General features: G+C 40.4%; 1 protein-coding gene across 1 annotated transcript; it reads right to left on the bottom strand.

Moving 5' to 3' along the window:
• Window positions 1-1,290: 1,290 nt before the first annotated feature.
• LOC147636211 (putative aldo-keto reductase 1) lies at window positions 1,291-4,612 on the bottom strand. The gene is made up of 7 exons (XM_086801635.1): window positions 4,457-4,612; window positions 4,189-4,356; window positions 2,915-3,115; window positions 2,592-2,764; window positions 2,257-2,356; window positions 1,788-1,941; window positions 1,291-1,679 (listed from the first exon to the last, which is right to left on the bottom strand). The coding sequence occupies exons 1-7, from the start codon at window positions 4,496-4,498 to the stop codon at window positions 1,498-1,500; spliced, it is 1,020 nt and encodes a 339-aa protein (XP_086657761.1). The 5' UTR covers window positions 4,499-4,612; the 3' UTR covers window positions 1,291-1,497.
• Between the last annotated feature and the right edge of the window lie 17,088 nt (window positions 4,613-21,700).

Here is a 21,700-nt window from a genome sequence, read left to right on the forward strand (position 1 = left end):
CAAGTCACCAGCTGGAGGTGGTGTGTTTTGTGTATGGTGCAGCTAGATAAGTCGCTTCGATAGATCCTCTCCTTCCCCGGCTTCTTTCTCCTTCCGGAGGATGCCTTCTGGTGCGTTTTGGTGGATTGTTTGCCATTGTCCAACCCCTTTCTCTCTCAGTTTTGAGACTCGTTACTTGTTCCGTTGGAGAAGTGCTGGACATTGGTGAGTGCCGAAATCATTGGTGGCACAAAGGCTTGCTTCTAAAGGTGTGCTATTGCCGAGGATATGGGTTCCCTCTTAGAGGAGACATCTATCCTTGTTTCTCTAGAGTAGGTAAGGTTCCCTCCTAGTGGAGAAGATCAAGCACTTGCCACAACACAACAAACAAGACGGTGTCTTTGCTACTCTTGTCGAACGAAGGGTCATTTGGCCAAGGAGCATGACCAAAGGTACAACCCAAGCCAAGACCAAGTTTTCAAAGACGCGCAATGATCATATACAAGATGATGACTCTCATACTTCTAGCGTCCCCAAGGCTGCAAAAGCCGGGGAAGACCTAGATGGTCAGCTTCTATAGTTATAGAGATAGTTTTTCCCCATATATTTCCAACCAAAGGAGGTTTATGGACGAGAAAGGGGACTGTCAGCAGCTCCTCATTTCTTGTGCATGGGAATTGTGAGTCAGCATTAAAAATATCTAACGAGAAGTTCAATTCTTGGAGCTATGGACTAGATGTGTTCCACGTCTATTGCAGAGATTATGGACTAGATGAGTTCCCAATTCATTGATCAAGATTTTGGGACGTGATGTGTTCACAATCCACCATTAGGGGATAGAGGGCACAATGTGTTCAACAACTCATCATTCTATTCTTGGAGTTCACTGCACACTTGTATGGGAATTCAAAGCCATACAAATTTCTTTGTTGTTCAAGATGGCATTTTGTTTCGAGGAGTCAAGTTGGCCAAGTGCTTTTCCCGAGGTAGTACTGTGCAATACTGGAGTGTCCATGGTTGCATCTTCTTCAGACTTTTGCACACTATGAGCTGCAGAGGGGGTGTTAGAAATCGTGCATCTCAAGGTGGGGGCAATCGGCTAGCCATAGGCCTCCCTATACAAGGTCCCCTTCGCTTCTCACTTGTTTATGATCTAACCTAAGTATTCACAAGCACTTGTTCGTGGTAAAGCCTATTGCTACAGAAATTTGTTCATTGTCTGATGTCTCTCTCTTTGCCACTCTCCCTCTATCCTCTATGACTCTCTCCTAAAACTAAGGTATCAACCACACGCTGAAAGATTTCTCTCCATTCGATAAATACAATCTAAATTTTCATAAATAAGTTGCGTTTTAGCACACGTCCCTTAGGTTCAGTAAGAACACTGCATTATAAACATCAAAGCAAAGCATTGCAACCCCAAGGTTGGTTACATACAAGTAAAGCATTTCCTTCAACATAAAATCTGGGACCCTAGGTATGTGACATGGCCCCCTTCAACATGACACAAATCTACAACTATGCTTTCAAGGGAGGGGTGTCTGCATATTGGAAAGTTCTCTTTCCCATGTCCCCACTATACCTCTCCCCAACAACTTCACTTGCTGGTACTGCAGCCATTATTTCTTCCATATCTTCCTTGGAGAACTTGACCTTAAGAGCTGCCAAGTTCTCATCAAAGTTCTTCTTCTTTGTTGTGCCTGCACACAAAGGCAAACAAAGTGTGAAATCAAAAACAATGGCAATGAGAGGTGTGAGGAAATGGTCATCTCATTCGTCTAAATTGTTTTGATGAGATAAATACCCACCTGGAATAGGCACAACATCCTCTCCCTGGTGCAGAACCCAGGCCAAGGCTAACTGCCCAGGTGTGCATCCATGTTTGTTTGCAAGATTTGCTATTCGTTCATAAAACACCTTGTTCTTTTCCAAGTTCTCCCCTTGGAACCTGGGAATTCGCTCCTGACATGCATGGACAGAGACGTGTTCAAATGCATGAAGATGTTCATTTTAGTTCTTATACCATAGAGCTTGTAAACCTGTCCCTGACTAGCTATATATATGAATAGAAAAGGAGTAATGATCAATTACCATATGACTATAGAGCACCTGACTAGCTATATATGAAGAGAAAAGGAGTAATGGTCAATTACCATACGACTATAGAGCACCTGACTAGCTATATATGAAGAGAAAAGGAGTAATGGTCAATTACCATACGACTATAGAGCACCTGACTAGCTATATATGAAGAGAAAAGGAGTAATGGTCAATTACCATACGACTATCTGTGCTCTCCAAACTTTCAGAAATTGCTTTTCCAGTGAAGAAACCACGGCCAAGTGGACTGTAAGCAACTATTCCAATACCAAGCTCCCTGCAAAAAGCACTGATATATCAGCAATTTTGAAACAGGTCAAAAGCCATGCACTGCTCCCCTCTCCTACTGCCGCCATGACACCGGAGATACGTGCACTTGCACACAAACTCATGAGCGCACATACATGCAGGCAGCCCAGAGCTTTGCCAAGCTAGAACTCAGAGCCTACAAATGCCATTCCTTCAGCATCCACCTATCCCCAAGCAATATATTTGTGTGATCGAAAGTAAACCTGCATGTTGGAATGATTTCTTCTTCCACATCCCTTGACCACAAAGACCATTCAAGCTGGACAGCAGTGATTGGATGGACTGCATGGGCACGTCTAATAGTGTTAGCACTGGCCTCAGACAACCCTATATACTTCACTTTGCCTTCTTGGACAAGTCTTTTCAGTTCTCCAACCTGCAACAAACATGATCCATGCCAAGGCATAGATAGATAGCATGTAATACTTCAGATGTATGAGCATAGCAAGCTTATCATGTAATGCTGGAAAATCATCTATGCTTGTTCTAGTAGAGGATGCAAAAAGCAAGGTTGATTAGTGCACACCGTCTCCTCTATTGGGACCGATGTGTCAACACGGTGCTGGTAGTAGAGGTCAATGTAGTCCACATCCAGCCTTTTCAAGCTGGCCTCACAAGCCTTCCTCACATAGTCTGCAGTGCCCTTCATAACAAAAGCCCCATTCTCTAAGGCAATTCCGAATTTTGTAGCTAGCTGAATCTTTTCCCGGGCAAAATGTTTTATAGCCTGTGCAGAAAAATCAAAATGCCCTCATTGATTTAGTATAATAAATGATTTGATGGGTCGTATATGCTGTGTCGATGATTTGAATGGGTTTATTCCATTTAATTAAACAAGGCAGACTTCAACTTTAGTGATTCTTCTAAAGTAAAAACCTTCGTGCTTTTCACAAAATGCAAACACGCTAAGTTGGCGTAAAGCAGGTAGTCAATATACTTCCAGCTGAAATTATTTATCTTCATCTTTCACAGCCTCGTCTTCTCTTTTTCGCATCTCTACTATGTTCACCTCTTTATTTATTTTTTTCTTTATCTTCCTTGCCTTGCTTTCGTCTTCTTCCTTCTCCTATCATCTTTCTCCTCTTCCTTCTTCTATTTTTTACTTCTTAAACAAGCTTCTTCCTCTTCCTGCCAAAGTGATTTAGTAAGCATCCTACCTCTCCTTCGCAAGATACAAATTTAGTAAGCACGAAAAGTTTGTGCCCGGCATCCTTTGAAAACAAATGCATAATTAACATTAAAAAACAAAGAATATTCCCTGCAGAAATTACAGCTCAAAAACAGCAGGGCTGCAGAATCTCTCTCTCTCTCTCTCTCTCTCTCTCTCTCTCTCTCTCTCTCTCTCTGGATATCTCTCTCTCTCTCTCTCTCTCTCTCTCTCTCTCTGGATATGTCTCTCCACAAGAATTTCTCCATGTCACTCATTGCAGTCCTCCAAAAAGCCTGAGACCTAGGGATTTTGGGGAGAAGAGAAGCCAGAGTAGGAGACAAAAGTATTATTGGGCTGTAGATCTTTTAATTGGTTAAGAAATCAATTAAACAAACTTGTACTTTTATTGAAAACCCTCGATATAATCCTTTTCTCCATCATAAAACTATTTTCTGTCTTTTTTTTTCATCCCAACTATTTACATTCCAACCTCACCTTTTCTTGGCTCCTCATACAGATTAATGGCTTCTTATTATAAATATGGGTACATAAGGAGCCAATAGCAGTCGTTAAATACATCTAATCGCTCCTTTTTGCATGGATAAAAAATTAACGCCCTAATAACAGCCTGGTAATTAAGGTAAAGATACCTTGCCAACGAGGATCTCGTTTGTGAAGGGGCCATACACATCGGATGTGTCGAGGAAGGAGACGCCGCTTTCCACAGCATGCTTGATGAGGTCGACGCCCACATCTTCCTCGACGGGCTTCCCATAGAAGGCAGACAGGCCCATGCAGCCCAGCCCCAATCGGCTAACCTTCTCACATGTAATCAGATTTTAGAACCCATTTTAGCGACAGAAAAAAAAAATTTATGATCCGTGATTAGCAGCAGCAGGCTTGAAAAACACGCGTTACCTTGAAGCCTTGTGAGCCGAGGCAGCACTCATCGAGCGACATCTCCGTGTAGTTTCTAGTTCCTGGCAATTTGTTTTATTTTCGCAAGACCTCTTTTATTTGTATTTGCGAGGAGGTTCATTTGTCTAATTAAATTTTGTTTAATTTAAAATAAGAAAACCAAATACGGCCCACCCGAGTTCAACCCGAGTTCAAGGTCGTTCTCTCTCTCTCTCTCTCTCTCTCAACTTAGTAGTTTTTTTCTAATTCAATTTTCTGAAGATTAAAAAAAAAAATTATGTGTTTTTAACATTTTACTCAATTTATATTACTCCCCCCCTCTCTCTCTCTCTCTCTCTCTCTCTCTCTCTCTCTCCAATTTCTCCAAATAAAAAATTATGTGTTTTTAACATTTTACTCAATTTATATTACTGAATTAGCCCCTCTCTCTCTCTCTCTCCCCAATTTATATTACTGAATTAGCCCCTCTCTCTCTCTCTCTCTCCCCAATTTCATGTCAAGAATTTTCCAAACCTTTTACATACTTATTGAGATTGATTCATCAATTTCTTAATTAAAATTAATTAGGGTTGGAAGTTTTGAGATTGATAAAACTTCTAAGCTTTTGGTATTATAACTTTCAATTTTCTTTCCCCAAAATTATCCAACTACCTATACATATTTTGAAGGAGGATTTTTTTGAGTAAAACATTACACATTCTTTTTTTAGAGAATAAGTTTACAGATTGCATCCCCCATGCCCTTGCTGTCCCTTTTGTCGTCCCTCTTCTTCTCCTCCTCTAAAATAACCATAAGCCGTATATACACGAACATTATACTTGACATTTAAACCTAAGGACAAGGATGGAGCAAGCCACCTTACCATCAATCAGCAAATCATATGGTGTGCCCCTATCAACCACAAGATAAATATCTTTCAATAATCTTAATCAGCAAATCATATGGTGTGCCCCTATCAACCACAAGATAAATATCATTCAATAATCTTAATCTTGATACATAAGATACCTTAGCAAGTTTTTTAACATGATTTGGCATGGTAGTTAAGAAGCATCAAAAGGAGTCACGAAATAGTCACGAAAGTTTGAAACACTAGCATGTTCTCCAAAAATAAACTATAAAAGGTCTACAAATTTGAATTGTCCTTATAAATTTAAAAATGAGTAGAGTCTAGAAGCACATCATTGTCCTTTTCAAAAGGTAAAAAGATACTCCATAATTCCTCAATCAAGGACCCACCTTTCTTTTTCCTATGACCTATCTTATGCCTTTAATTATAATAATATTTTTATAATTAGAGTGAAAAGTTTATCTCAAACAACAATCTTCATTCTTGCCCCTTACATTCTAGGGCCATTGAAAACTCTTATAAGTTTACCTTCACCTTTAACACTAAAAAGTATCTTGTTAGGAGTCAATGGAGAGCATCATCCATGATGTCATTTATATGATATCACGTGTGATATAAGCACTTTGAAAAAGTATCATCAATTGAAAGAGAACACATCTAGTAGCTACTTATGATATAATTTTCAAGATGTCAAGTAGAAGGTCAGGCACTATGTCCTTAGTTATATATAAAGTGAACATATGATGGCAATAATAATGTTTACTGGTTTAAAAACTATGTCAAGTAGAAGGTCAGGTACTATGTCCTTAGTTATATATAATGTCAAGTAGAAGGTCAGGCACTATGTCCTTAGTTATATATAAAGTGAACATATGATGGCAATAATAATGTTTACTGGTTTAAAAACTATGTCAAGTAGAAGGCCAGGCACTATGTCCTTAGTTATATATAATGTCAAGTAGAAGGTCAGGCACTATGTCCTTAGTTATATATAAGGTTTATTGGTTTAAAAACTATGTCAAGTAGAAGGTCAGCACTATGTCCTTAGTTATATATAATGTGAACATATGATGGGAATAATAATGTTTATTGGTTTAAAAACTACTTAATAAACCTTTATTGATATTTATTTTTCAGAGTGAAAATGATTTTTTATTTTGGTAAAGGTATAATATTTTTTTAAAGAGATTTTAACCCAAGCACAAGCGAGCGGGCCCTCCCTACCCTCTTGCTACATGTTGTTCCCAGCCACATTGAGCAAGGCCCAAGCTCACGACCAAGCACTATGAGCTTCGAGCACTCTGCCATTTCGATACACAAAGATCTTCCAACATGCCTACTACTCAATACATGACAAGAGACAGTAATGGTATATTCTATCTTATTATTGATAGTATGTGATTTTAATGATATTAAATTTCATTAGTTTATAATATTTATCATAATTAATTAATAACACATACATAATTTAAATTAAGACTTGGATGTTCATCATAAAACTCTTCATAGATCGCAACCTGGACCTTTCAAGGGTGAAGGGAAAAACTTGGGCGAGACTGTGGAGAAGTGGATCGAAGCAATGGAAGAGTACTTCGATGTCACGGGGTACAATGAGAAGAGCAAAATGGCTCTTGCAAGGCTGAAGATAGTAGAAAGAGCCAAATTAGCATGGAGAAACCACTACGAGACAAACCATGTGGATCGAAACACTCAGACATGGAATGATCTCAAAATTTACTTAAGGAAGAGATTATGTCCTCTCGGCTTTTTTGAAACAAAGATGAACGAATTCTTGGAGTTAACCCAGGGGAGCATAACTATTGAAGTATATCACCAAGAGTTCGCTCTCCTCCTCAAATACTCGCCACCACTGCTGGATGACGAACAACTGATATAATTTATATAATATTAGGAGATAATTGAAAATGTGTGCACAATCAATGAGATAATTGTGTATGTGTGCATAATCAATGAGATAATTGTGTATGTGTGCGTAATCAATAATATAATTACCTATAAATATAATATGCATTATTAATATTACATGCAGTGATGCATGTGTGTGTACATACACGTGTGTGTGTACACACATACATATGTATCACAATATATATTACTATAACAAAAGAAACTTTTCTTTACTATGGGCCTTCTTAGTTTTCTTGTGTGTGTATGAGATCTCTCTCTCTCTCTCTCTCTCTCTCTCCATTAAGGTGATTGAAGATCTACATTCAATCACATAGCCATGGAACTCTCTGGTGTGACAAACGGGGAGAGGTTGCAAAAGACATGCTAACATACCCACATGGGAAGTTGCTTCCTGTTTGAGGCAAAGTACCCACCAACATGTTTTGAAAAATGCAAGGTAAGCTCCTCCATTTTCAAGAACTAATGCCAAGACCACCTTCGCTTGATGGGCATGAACATTCGGTCGATGTGGATTTCCCAAGGTGTGGCCACATACTATTCCCACATAGGATTGTTTAAGAGATAGGGCTTCCGCTGTCACACTTGGGCTGCAGTCCCATATGATATTTGGCTTTATAGAACCTTCTTCCACCATCTAGCTCTAGTGCATTCTGGATTGTCATCCTTCCACTTATTAGCAAGCATATCTTCCATGTATTTATTTAGCAAGTGGACTTTGGCCGTGTCCAGGGGTTGTGGTTGAGAATCTTGAGGTAGTTTCCCTAGGAGATGATGTCCCTCCCATCATGGAGTTGCTACTCATGGGGATGGGCAAGGACAAGTGTGGGTCCTTCCCTTCATTGAGGTCGAAGCCCTTCTTGGAATGGTTTGATGATCCGGGGCTCATGGATATCAGTGATTGATGAGATGGTTAAGGTGAGGGAGAAGCCCAAGAATGAGGGAGTCGAATGTGGATGTAACCGAAACTCATGGATGATGATGCTGGAGGACTAGCAGGCTCTTCATGTGTGGTTTTCTTCGTTGAGGTCGGAGACTTTCTTGATCATTAGTCTTGTGCCTCTTTAAAAATGGCATTGGCCTCTTGTGCCTCGTCAAATTGGGAGGCCTTTTAGGTGCACCACATGAATTGTTTGAATGGTGGCATCTCTGTTTGTGAGGGCATGCTTGTGAGGGCAGCTATTTGATACAGTCAAAGGATGCCCTTTGGGTTGTATTGGTTACTGGGGGTATGTAGCAAGATGCAGTGGGTCACAACTCTCAAAGGATGCCCTTTGGGTTGTATTGGCAGCTATGGGCATGCAGCAAAGCTATCGTAGGTTGACTCCTTGTCAAATGAGGGTCTTCATGGCTACCAAGGCAAAGTGGATCTTTCATTAGGGTAGTTGAGGCCAAGGGGTGTCCCGAGTTTGACGAAGTGGATCTTCCCCACGTGTAGAGTTGACAAACAAGTGGCACCATGTGGTGAGTTTGGACATGATCGGGTGGTATTCGATGGAGTAGAGTAGCGTGGTCTTCAGGAAGGAGATGGATTGGTTATAGAAGAAGAATGGTGGCGAGGGTCAATTTTTGCAAGGTGTTAATAATGCAAGCAAGGATGATGGTAGAGAAGGTGTCCGAGAGCTTCACCTAAAAATATGTAAGTGTAGCATATGAGTTCATTAGGAGGGGTATATTAATTTAAAAAGTTATAGAATTACATTTATAGGAGGGGATTCTGACCAATTTTGAAAAAGTTGCAAAATTACAGTTATAGGAGGGGGTTTTAACCAATTTTGAAAAAAAATACATAGGATTTCTTCATAGTGCACATCCCGAGAGAAGGTGGGGGTGGAAAAAGATGTTAAATTGAAGTAGGTAGAGGGAAAAGGCATGGTTAATGAGGGTTAAAGTATCCATGGGGGATCAAAAATCTTTCAGCAAGGTGTTGAGGTTAAGACATGAGCATATCCACTAGCTTCTTCTAGTTACGTGCCCTTCCAAGGGGCTATTTGCTGTTAATAAACCTCCATAACCATAGCTTCAAGCTTTGCAAAATAAACAAGAAGAAGATAAATATAGAAAACTATGCATGACAAAGAGAATGGGTTCAATCTCCCTCCATGCATGAGTGAGCACACTTCCTCATGCATGTATTTATGTATTAGCAAAAGGCAAGTACTCAAAAATAGCTTAATATATTCCACCTTGGACCATTAATATCAAAAGTAACTTAGTCCCCAAGCTTGGCTATTTACATTCAAATTATAAATAGCTTGATATATTCCACCTTGGACCATTAATATCAAAAGGAACTTGGTCCCCAAGCTTGGCTATTTACATTCAAATTGTAGCAAATTAATTAAATAAAACTATGGGCGGGTGACCATTGGCACACACCAAAATCCGGCAGCCATGCATCGGCCTAAATCCATCGCACCCACGCTACTCCGTGCACTGATCTACTCACAAAAAACACAAGACACATTAAATCTCGCTTATCCGTCCAACATGATGAGACCACTACTCCACGCTCTTGCGCGCGTAGCTAATCACGACCGTGTGGCAAATGAGTGTACCATAAATATCACATAAAATATCAAATAATTCCACAATTCTCATTTCCATAACATACCACGGGTTAAAAAGAAACTGTCCTCAGTTGTGTAAAATAAACAAAAGCTGCCTCAGTTGGTGAATTGACACTAAATCAACGTGCTGTCTCAGTTGGCTATTATGGGCTACCACTCCTCCAAGAAGAAACTCTTTGCATTCACCTTTGGAAGAAGCAATAGAACACAAATGCGTAGGGAACTTACCAGTGCTTCGAGCTCGTGTCCCTTGAGGTCTCCAAGCTCACTTGAGAAGCTCCAATCCTCCAAGCTTCACCTCCACACTGTCACCGTAGAGTCGCTCACTCTCTCTCACTTCTCCACACAAGCATACAAGCATACAAGTATAGAGAAGGCGCATGTGCTAGAGTACTCTCTCTCACTCTCTCTCTCTCTCAAGACAAAAGCAAGAACTCTCATAGCACAAAGGGGGATTGTGTTCATTCATTATGAGAAAATGCCTTATATACAATTGGCCCTTATTCACACTTGGGCGCTCAAAACTTACTAATAACTAAGGCCTTGGGTGGCCAATATCTCATAATGTACAACTTTTATAATGCCTTTGCATGACACTTATTAGTGTCCTCAATTGGAGGAGCATATTTTAACATCCCCCCTACCTGATGTAGGTTCTGTCCTCAGAACAACCTGTCTCACCGAGGCCTAAAGACTTGGTCGTCGTCGCTGATGAACCCGTGAGTGACGATAGAAGTTCCGGCGTGACTGAAGCTTTTTCAGGGTTCTTCTAAATGTAGAGTGTGATCTTCAGAACCCGATGTCAACCATATCTTCAAATGTTACATGTATGTATGCGGGTAGACACCTTAGGCAATGATAATATAGCATCACGCCTCTATCACTAAGTCCTTAATTCATGTCTAATTGTAGCTGATCAGCATCATATCTCTCTTTAGGTTGATCTATGTATGAGGACCACAATCAATTTTAGAAATCAGACACTGGCGACAATGGCAGGATCCAAGATGCAGCGCCATGCAAGTATCCAAGTTAGCAATTGCTTTGTAACGTTTGAGGAGGGGCCCAAGGAGTTACTGGCAATGAACCTATTTTTGAGGATCTCTCAAGAAGTAGTCGCAACTCGTCAGTAGGTTCTTATCTTTGGCTGCGTTCTCGGATTGCCAGCTAGCGCTCCAATTCCTGTATCCGAGAATCCTTGGTGGTGAGAAGATATGAGATGTTTGTTTCTCACACCATTCTTGCGGCATCCAATTCTTCAAAATGTCTTGTGGCTGCCTCTTGTGGTCGTCTGGCTGCAGCTTCCATTTCTTGAGCCTCTGCAATCTTTTGAAGCCTTTCACAGTGGCCAAGGCTTGACTAGCTTGGAGCTGCAGAGTAATCTGCAACATTTCTTCTTTGTGTGTGTCCAATCAACTTGTGCATCTCCAAGGATTTGGTGTTGGTCTCATTCAATGCCCGTACTTTTTTTGCATTTACTTTTTTTATTTGTTCTCTTTCTTGTTGAAGTTGGAACACTCTTAGATCAGCATCTTTAAGGGCTATAGATATTGATTTCAAGTTACTTTGTAGTTCTTCTTTCTTAGACTGGAATGTATTTTGGAACTCATGTAGCTGTTGAGCCTAGATGCTTGTTTGTTCTTTGTTGTGTGCCACTTCTCTTTGAATATGTTATTTTGCCCACTCCAGAGCTGTGCTTTCAAGTCTGTATTTTCCTTATTTCGTTGTACCAAGGTTTGGCTGAGAACAAGATTATTACTTTCGAGTGTTTGATACCTCACTTCTTGTTCCTCAGCATCCTTTAAGCTTTTTAAGATTACATCTCTGTGTGTTGCTTCTGCTACTATTAAATGCTCTTGGAGTGTTTGAACTTTGTTGGTAGCATCTTGGACTTGCTTCCATAGTGTTGTATTTTTGTCATGAAGCATATGAGTGGTCAGGAGATGGCATCGCCACACCCTCTGCTCTTGTTCCCAAAGATAAGCACTTGTTCCCGCCGCTGCTGCTTCTCCAATCCAGAGTGTGGCAACTATAAGAGACCATCCAGGCCTTCCATAGTCTCATGAAGAAAATTCTCGTAATCCAAATTATGAAGGAAATACTTCTCTGCATCATCCAAATGTTTTCGTTTGCTGTGGGCCTTGGTGTCTCCTTAATTCTCTTTCGTTTGCCTATATCCAATCATTCTTCTGGGAGTTCTCCTTGTAATGATGTTGCTTCCTCTGGGTTTTGGTGTTCTTCTTCTGGCAATTTTTCCTATTGAGTGGCTCTCTCTGTATGCAACGTAACGAAAGCAGTGTATCTGATATGGTTGAATTTCGAAGAGGGGAAAGTTTTTTGAAAATTAATTGTGATGGGCTTGGAGGTGGGGTTTGTTGATGTGTCTCTACTACCGTCCCCACTGGAGGTGCATATAAACTAAAACTTGTTGCTTCCCACTACCCCAGTACTTCCTGGTAAGATGCCATCTCCTGGGCTAGCATGGCCTCTAGTCTTTGTGTTTCCTCTGCAACATCAGGCATCATTCCCCTCATCTTCCTTTCAGTTTTCTTCTTTCTGCCTTTCTTGAGCTCTTTCATGATTTCCTTTGTGTCCTTCAATAAGGCTTGTCCTTCTTGCAGGTCTTCGCAGGTAAGTGGTGGTGGTATTATCTATGTTTCCTGTTGCATCTGTTCTGCTAAGGGCTGAGTTGCAAGAAGCAAGAGAACCACAGGAAGAGGTACGAGGGTAAGAGCTTCAACTACTCTTCCTTATTTGTGTTGGTGACTACACCCTTGTCGGGAGCTCTACGGGAGGCACCGGCAAACAATCTCTGATTGAGGAGCTTTCTTCACGAGAGTAAAGCTATAGGGCAACTATATTGTCTTATTGGACGGCATTTTCTGGGCCGAAAACGCGTTTCGGGCGTGTCTGGACCTCCGTTTTTCAGAAAGCAGGCGATTTCGAGCACTGCGGGTAAGTCATTGATTCTCTGCAGAACTATGTTTTAAGAACTGCAGGAAGACAGATTGGCTGTGCAGACACTTGTGTGTGCTGCAAAGAGGTCAACAGTTGCCATTGGGTGTATGTATGCACATTGAGGTCACTGGTTGTGACATTTGAGTGTACTACAGTGATGGCATAACCCAGATTCTAGCTGAGAAGGTTGATAAGAATAACTTCCATGCTTGGAGGTTCAGGTTAACAAATTTCCTGATGGGAAAGGGCTATTGGGATTACATAGAAGGTGAGCATGAAGAGGCACCAGAGATACCAGACATAAATCCGTCTGTTGTTGCAGATGTGAAAGAGTTTAAAGACTAGAACCAAGGAGCTAGGAAAGTTATGTATTGGCTCTCCATTAGTATACAGGACACCATGATTGGGCACATTCAGGATGCCAAGTCCCCCAAGGAGGCGTGGGACACCTTGGTAAAGCTCTATGAAACAAATACCAAGGCACGTAAAATACAGTTGAAGAATGAACTTCATACTATGGAGAAAAAGAGCATGTCTGTGAATGACTATGCATTGAAGATAAAGGGTATTGTGGAATCCCTTGCATCTATTGGTGTGTCAGTAGATGATGATGATAAGGTGGAATTCTGTCTACGTGGTCTCGGGCCACAATACAAGGCATTCAAGACGTCTATTCAGACTCGGGAAAACATTCCCAATTTTACAGATTTGGTGTCTATGCTGATTATAGAAGAGAAGAGCTTGGGTGAAGACCAACAGTCTTCACAAAACAAAAACAGTTCAGAGAGCAACAGGCCTTCTACACAAGTTCAGGAAGAGGATGAGGTAGAGGAGGCCGTGGACGCGGTCAAGGAGGTGGCTGAACAGGTAATCAAAATTATGGCCAACAGCAGCAACAACAACAATCCCAGAATTCACAACAACAACAACAACATGCAGGTGGAAGAGGCCAATTCAAATGCAGGGGGAGTCAAAGAGGCCGTGGAAATTGGCAAAGGCAGTATAATGATGCACGTGGATGCTTTTATTGTGGTAAGCCTGGACATGTGCAGGCAGAGTGTTATAAGAAGCAAGCCGACATGCAAAATAGAAAATTGCAGCAAAACAACTATGCATCCTCGAGCAGAAACAATGAGGATAATGAAAGGTTGTTTGTTATGCAGCATGTCATGAATGCCATGTCTGAAAATGTTGAAGCAGCACAAAAAGATGATGTATGGTATGTTGATTCCGGTGCTTCGAACCACATGACAAGTCATGGGGAGTGGTTCAAAGAGATGAAAAACCCAGAAAGACCAGGTTTTGTGGAAACAGGGGATGACACTGCTCATCCAATTGCCCATGTTGGAGATGTGCCATTGTCTATGCAAGATGGCAAAGTGAAGTACCTTGCAGATGTACTTCATGTATCGAACATAACAAAGAATTTGGTTTCAGTTGGCCAGATGATTGAGCAGGGTTTGCAGGTTCGGTTTAACCCTGATAGTTGTTATATTGAAGACTTTAAAGACAAGTGCAGGTTGGTTGCAAAAGGCAACAGAGTGGGCAGAATGTTTACGTTGAATGTAAACATGCCTGAAATGAGTGCTGCGATGTTTGCAAATGGTTCATGAATTGTTGCAGACACATACATTTGGCATAAAAGGATTGGACATGTCAATGTGCAGAGATTGAAGTCTATGCAGACTAAAGGAATTGTGACAGGGTTGCCAAAATTTAAAGTGGAAGGTATGCAGAGAATATGTGAAGCATGCCAATTTGGGAAGCAAACAAAGCATGTATTTCCACGTAACAGATATGTGAGCAAAAATGCACTAGATGTTGTGCATTCAGATGTATGGGGTCCTACGAAGACCATATCTATGGGAGGCTGCAGGTATTATGTGACGTTTATTGATGACCACACAAGGAAAGTGTGGGTATACTTCATGAAGGAGAAGGGTGAGGTGTTCACTCACTTTCAGAATTTCAGAGTTATGGTTGAAAAGCAAACAGGAAAATATGTAAAGTGCCTAAGGTCAGATGGAGGGGGAGAGTACTTCTCCAATGAGTTCTCTGAATTTTTAAAAAAGAATGGTATTTGGAGACAGTTCACATGTAGATACACTCCGTATAGCAAAATGGAGTTGCTGAGCGAAAAAACAGGCACATTGCTGAGATTACGCGAGCATTGATGGAAGAGAAGAATATGCCGCATAGCTATTGGGCTGAGGCTATTTCTACAGCAGTTTACATCATGAACAGGACACCAACTGTGCAGCCATACATGATGTAACTCCAGAGGAGAGGTTTACTGGCAGAAAACCTAATTTGTCTTATCTGAAAGTTTTTGGATGCATTGCATATGTGCATGTGCCAGATGAGCTGAGAACTAAGCTGGATCCAAAAGCTGAAAAATGTGTGTTTATTGGATATTCCCTTGAGCAAAAGGGATACAGGTGTTATAACCCTGCTACACGTGAGTTGAGAGTAAGCAGGGATGTTGTTTTTGATGAGATGAGTAGATGGTATGCTGCTGAAAAAGAAGCTATTGGGGCTGATGTGAGTGTAAGTGTGGTTGCACAGAATGCAAGTCAGCAATCACAGTCTTTGAGTGGACCAGGAGAGTCCTCTTCTAGTGGGTCTGTTGATAGACCATGGAGTGGCAGGCTGCATCATAATACCAGTCCTGCAAATGTTAGTATATCACATGAAGGAAAAGAGAAAGTGGTTGAGCCCCTTGGTATGCCTGGCATTTCTGCAGGGCATTCTCATGTTGATGGAGAGTCTAGTGGCTCAGAGATAAGCCTTGATGAGGAGCTTGGGATCCCAGCTATGAGAACACCTGGTGTAAAGAAGGCTATGGAAGCCATGAATGCAAAACTGCAAAGATCTGGGAGAGTGAAGAATCCTGTGCAGAGCTTTACTTATGATGGTTATGTGGCACATCACTATGCATATATGGCAAAGGTTGTGCAGGTTGTAGAGCCCACGTGCATTGATGAGGCTGTTGGAAATGTGTGTTGGGAGAAAGCTATGGATGAGAAGATGAATGCGCTATATGGAAATGAGACTTGGGATTTAGTGCAATTGCCCCTGAAGGGGAAAGAAAGCCACTGGATGCAAGAGGGTGTACAAAGTAAAACATAACAGTGATGGAAGCATAAACAGGTACAAGGCTAGATTGGTAGCCAAAGGATATGCGCAAACATATGGCATTGATTATGAGGAAACTTTCAGCCCAGTTGCCAAGATGGCAACAGTGAGAGTTGTGGTAGCAGTGGCTGTGTCAAAGCAATGGTCTTTACATCAGATGGATGTAAAGAATGCATTCTTGCATGGGGATTTGCAAGAAGAGGTGTATATGTTGCAGCCACTTGGTTATGAGGATGTGGGTCACCCCGAGCATGTTTGCAGGTTGAAGAAAGCCTTGTATGGCTTAAAACAAGCACCAAGAGCATGGTCTGACAAGATTTTTGAATATCTTCATGTAGCCAATGCAGATTTCTCGTTGTATGTGAGACATGGTGATAGAGGGGTTGTGCTTGTTATCATCTATGTAGATGACTTGATTATTACGGGGGACCATGATGCAGAGATCTTTGATGTAAAGATCTTGCTAAGACAGAAATTTGAGATGAAGGATCTGGGGGAGCTCAGATATTTCTTGGGCATTGACGTCATTAGGTCACCACATGGTATTGGATTACTGCAGAGACAGTATGGCTTGGACATGTTGTCCAAGTATGGTATGACAGGCTGTAAGCCTATTTCTGTGCCATTGGATCAGAATGGCAAGTAGAGTGCAGATTCAGGAGAGATCTTGGAGGATCCTACTATGTATAGGAGCATAGTAGGAAGCTTGATCTACGTGACGATCACCAGACCAGATTTGAGCTATGCTGTTGGGTTGGTGAGTCAGTTTATGCAGGTTCCACGAAAACTGCATTTGGATGCAGTGAGACCCATACTGAGGTATGTGAAGTCTACTTTGCATTGTGGACTATTCTATGAGACTGGGACAGAGATATGTGTACATGGATACACAGATGCTGATTGGGCTGGTAGTATCTCAGGTAGAAGATCTACCAGAGTGGATTCATGTTTTCTTTGGGGAGTGCGATGTGACTTGGAGCAGCAAGAAGCAGCCTACGGTTGCTCTATCAAGTACAGAGGTGGAGTACAGAGGAGCTGCTATGGCAGCATGTGAGGTAGCTTGGTTGCGAAAGCTACTTGCAGATTTGGGTCTATCACACTGGATAGACAGGTTGTCATTTTCTGTGACAACATTAGTAGTATACAGTTGGCCAGGAACCCAGTCTTCCATGCTCGTACGAAGCATATAGAGGTCCACTACCACTTCGTCAGAGAGAAGGTCTTGGCAGGAGATCTTGACCTTGTTTATGTCAGCACACAGAGGATCAGGTAGCTGACATCTTCACAAAAGCATTGGGTACAGAGAAGCTCCGCAGATTCAGGGCTTCGCTTGGTGTACATGAGATGGAGTTGAGCTCGAGGGGGAGTGTTGAGATATCGAGCTCGTCTAGTGAGGCGGTGGCCACTGATGACCCGCCTGGGGGATAGGCCCCACACTTACACCACTGGCATGGTTGGTGAGATCATAGGAGATATGCGGCCAGTGGGATGACAGCAGGCTGTGTGACAGCCATTCTAGAGACTGGCAAGTTATAGCGCCAGCTCATTTAGTCGGGTTCACACTATAGAGAACCCGTGTATGTATTTGGTTGAGTACCTTTCATATTGTGTGTACTCTTATTCTTGTATATGGTGTGTTGAGTGTTGAGTAGAGAAGAAGAATATTTTCAGCCTCTCACCGTGTGTTCTCTATTAGGGTTTTGTGAGTGTGTGTGTGCTTGCAAGAGCTCAAGCTCTCTTCCCCCCTGCATCTTTGAGCTCGTCTAGTGAGGTGGTGGCCACTGATGACCCGCCTGGGGGATAGGCCCCACACTTACACCACTAGCATGGTTGGTGAGATCATGGGAGATATGCGGCCACCAGTGGGATGACAGGCTGTGTGACAGCCATTCTAGAGACTGGCATAGTTATAGCGCCAGCTCATTTAGTCGGGTTCACACTATAGAGAACCCGTGTATGTATTTGGTTGAGTACCTTTCATATTGTGTGTACTCTTATTCTTGTATATGGTGTGTTGAGTGTTGAGTAGAGAAGAAGAAGATTTTCAGCCTCTCACCTTGTGTGTTCTCTATTAGGGTTTTGTGAGTGTGTGTGTGCTTGCAAGAGCTCAAGCTCTCTTTTCCCCTGCATCTTTTCATTAATTTGCTGTGATGATTAAAATTATGGAAAAATGGAGAAACTTACTTGGGTTGGACTGCAAAATATGAGTTAGAAGAAAATGAATCAACAAATAACAATTTTTATTTTATGTAAGTAATCAAATTATACAAGGTGAATACTTAATTGGTAAATCATCGGAGATTTTGCATATACTAATCTCTTGATCGAAAAAAAGAAGTCGTCCTCATGGTTGACTCATGAAAAATAACATCCCTTGATGAAATCTGTAAAAAGAAAACCTTGACAAAAGTTTTGAAAGTCTTCTTTTGTTTGTAGTCCTTGAAATTTTTAATTTAATCTCTAAATAGCAATGGTAGATATCAAGCTTACACACACATACATGTACAAACTTAAGTCTATAAACTAGTAAGGTGAAATGATCTTATGCTCTAGAATAATGTCAGCCCTTGTTGATGTTAAATTTTATCCTAGACATGAGTCCTTGTAGAGTTGGGGAAACATTTAAAATTACTAAATCCAACGATGGGTCAAGATCATAATAATAATAATCACTCTTTTTAATATTTTTATTTTTTATTTTTTATTTTAGCTTATCAAGTTTAACTAGATGGGCAGTAGGTGAGAAAGAAATAAAATGTTAGCATATTTAAACAAATAAAAGCTTTTAAACTTTAGAGCTTTGGAAAAGCCCTCCCTTTTTAAAGCTTATAAGCTTTTATTTTTTTATATAAGCTTTAAAGCTTATACATTATTATTATTATTATTATTATTATCAAAATAAAATTAAGCTTCATGGAGCTATCTGCACTACTGCGCACAATAGAAAACAAAAGGAAACAAAAAAAATAAAAATAAAATCGTCGTTGCCCCTCAATAATTTTATTTTATTTTTGCTCAAATTGCCGCCCACTGTTGCCTAGGATGAAGAAGAGAATATATAAACTAAGCTTTAACTAAGCTTTTATCAAAGGCCCCAGCCCAAGCGAACTGTAGACAGTCACGCGGTGCATAGGAATATATATATATATATATATATATATATAATTTTTATTGTAAAGCTTAGTAAAAACTTTCTTTGCTAATAGCCCGCCCTTCTGTGCAACACAAAGGAAGGAAGAAGAAAATTCTCCCAGGCCATCATGCATTCGGGGAGAGGAGATCCAAAAAAAATAGAATTTGGGTCCTAATTTTCCCATGTTGCGCCTCACAGATTTGTAATTGAAAAAGAGAATATTAGAAAACTAGAAACCCTCCAGACCGTCCATTGTAGAGATCAGAAACTTCCACTGGCTTAGCAATCTTGCTATGGCCCTCTATGCTCCTTCCCTTGCTGATTCGATCCGTATGGATGGATTATAAAGAGGATTAGTGTTGAGGAAGGTGGTTTTATGGTTTTGTGGTTTTCAGAAACCCACTAATAGTTTTCCACCTTGCTTTACTCTCTGGGCAATACATGGATTGAGATTTGATATGCAATGGTTAAAAATAAGTCTTCTTTCAACCATACATATCCATAAACCCATAAACTTCTTCTTCTTCAAACTAAATTAAAAAATTAAGGAATTCACTTATTGAAAAATTACCAAATTCACCTCTCTTTATTTCTTTCACCTCTTTGTCCACCACAAGTCTTTGACCGGCTTCAAGAAGATTAAATTAAACCAAAGCTCTCATACCATACCACTTCAAGAAGATTAAATTAAACCAAAGCTCTCATACCATACCACTGTCACATGTGACCCTTTTGTACTTCTTGAAGAAATAATTAAAAAAACTCATAAAATACATCCAAAAATTAAAACAAAGACTTGAATTAAATTGAAATCAAATAACATAGCATAACACAAAGTAAGAGAAATAGAATAACATCAAGACAAGATTGGGTGCAATCTCCCCCCCCCCCATGCCGTGTAGCTCCACTTTCATCACGACATGAGTATTTAGAGAATTTTTATTCACAAAAATAGCCCAAGGAGCTAATAATAGATATGCGTACAAATTGGGCTTGCTTTTCCCACTTTTGGGTATTGCTTTATATATTATTAACCAAATGAAATCTCTTAAGGTTTGTACATATAAAAACCTTTGCCCAAATATAATTGCTAATGGGCCTTGTTACATAAAATAACTTTGTGTACATTTGTACATATAATAATCTTGTTCACATTCGCACATTCCATTAAGCTGAATCTTGCATAAATTAAATTAAGCATATTTTTTTATGATTATTAATTCATCAAAAATATGATAAAATATATACTTGTAACACAGATAGTGAACTATGGATGTATAAGAGCTCTATGTAGAGTAATGCATAGAGCTCTTACATAGAGATATATGCATAGATAGGGCTCTATGCAACATCGAGCTATAGATAGGTCTCCATGGAACATAGAGCTCTACGCAACATAGATATCTATATATAGATAGGACTCCATGAAACGTAGAGCTCTATGCATGCACAGATAGAGCTCAACATAGAGCTCTTATGCATACATAGGGCTCTATATACATGTATAGATATATATATGCATACATAGGGATCCATACATACATAGAGATATATGCATGCTTGCAATGCTTGTGTAGGGCTCTATGCATGTATATAGCACTATACATGCATGTTTACAATGCTTGCATAGTGCTCTATGCATACATAGAGCACTATGTACTATGTATGCATAAGAGCTTGATGTAGAGCTCTATGTATACATGCATAGTGCCCTATCTATGCATAGAGCTCTAAATAGATCTATATGCATAGATAGGGCTCTATGCCTACATTGATAGAGCTATTACATATATATAGGGTTATATGTATGCATAAAGCTCATGTATGCTTATAATGCCTGTGTAGGGCTCCATGCATATAAAGATCTCTATGTATGCATAAGATATCTATGTAGAGCTCTCTATCTGTGCGTGGATAGATCCCTATATATGTATAGAGATGGGACTCTTATGCATACATAGGGCTCTACGTATGTATATAGATCTCTAGGTATGCTTACGATACTTATGTAGAGCTCTATGCATACATAGGGCTCTATGCATGTATATAGATATCTAGGCATGCTTGAAATACTAGTGTAGAGCTATATGTATGCATAGAGCCCTATGTATATATAGGTCTCTATATATACATGGATAAGGCTCTTCTACATACATAGGGCTCTATGAATACATGGATAGGGATCTTATGCATACATAGGGCTCTATGTATGCTATAGCATTTATATGGTAGTGATGTAGGGTAATAATATGGGTCGAGGCACTTGTCCTGTTAAAACCCTAAGATCTCTCTAGATAATTGTTATGCATAAACATGCATAAATCAGGCATAACTCAACCACCCCCGAGCCCAAGGGATGCACACATGAATAATAAATGAAATACATCATACCTCTACCTTGATGTCCCATACCATCAAGAGGTATAACTCCAATCCAATAGCATGTAGCTATAGTGTGAAATGGTAGATAAGTAGATATGGATCTCTACACAAGAGACCATAGCATAAGTCTCAAGCTTCCTAGCCTCCAAGCCTCCAAGCTCCCTTGAGTGTGCCCCATGCCCCTATTATATAGGAGGGCCCTCAAGTGACTCTTGACTTTCCATTCCTCATGTGTGACCCTTGGATGCCTGACCCTAACCTTAACCCTTAAGGTTAGTCCTAACCCATGC

The sequence above is a fragment of the Cibotium barometz genome, chromosome 8 (genome assembly GCF_041138505.1).
Source record: "Cibotium barometz isolate CiBa-2024 chromosome 8, ASM4113850v1, whole genome shotgun sequence".
Lineage (NCBI taxonomy): Eukaryota > Viridiplantae > Streptophyta > Polypodiopsida > Cyatheales > Cibotiaceae > Cibotium > Cibotium barometz.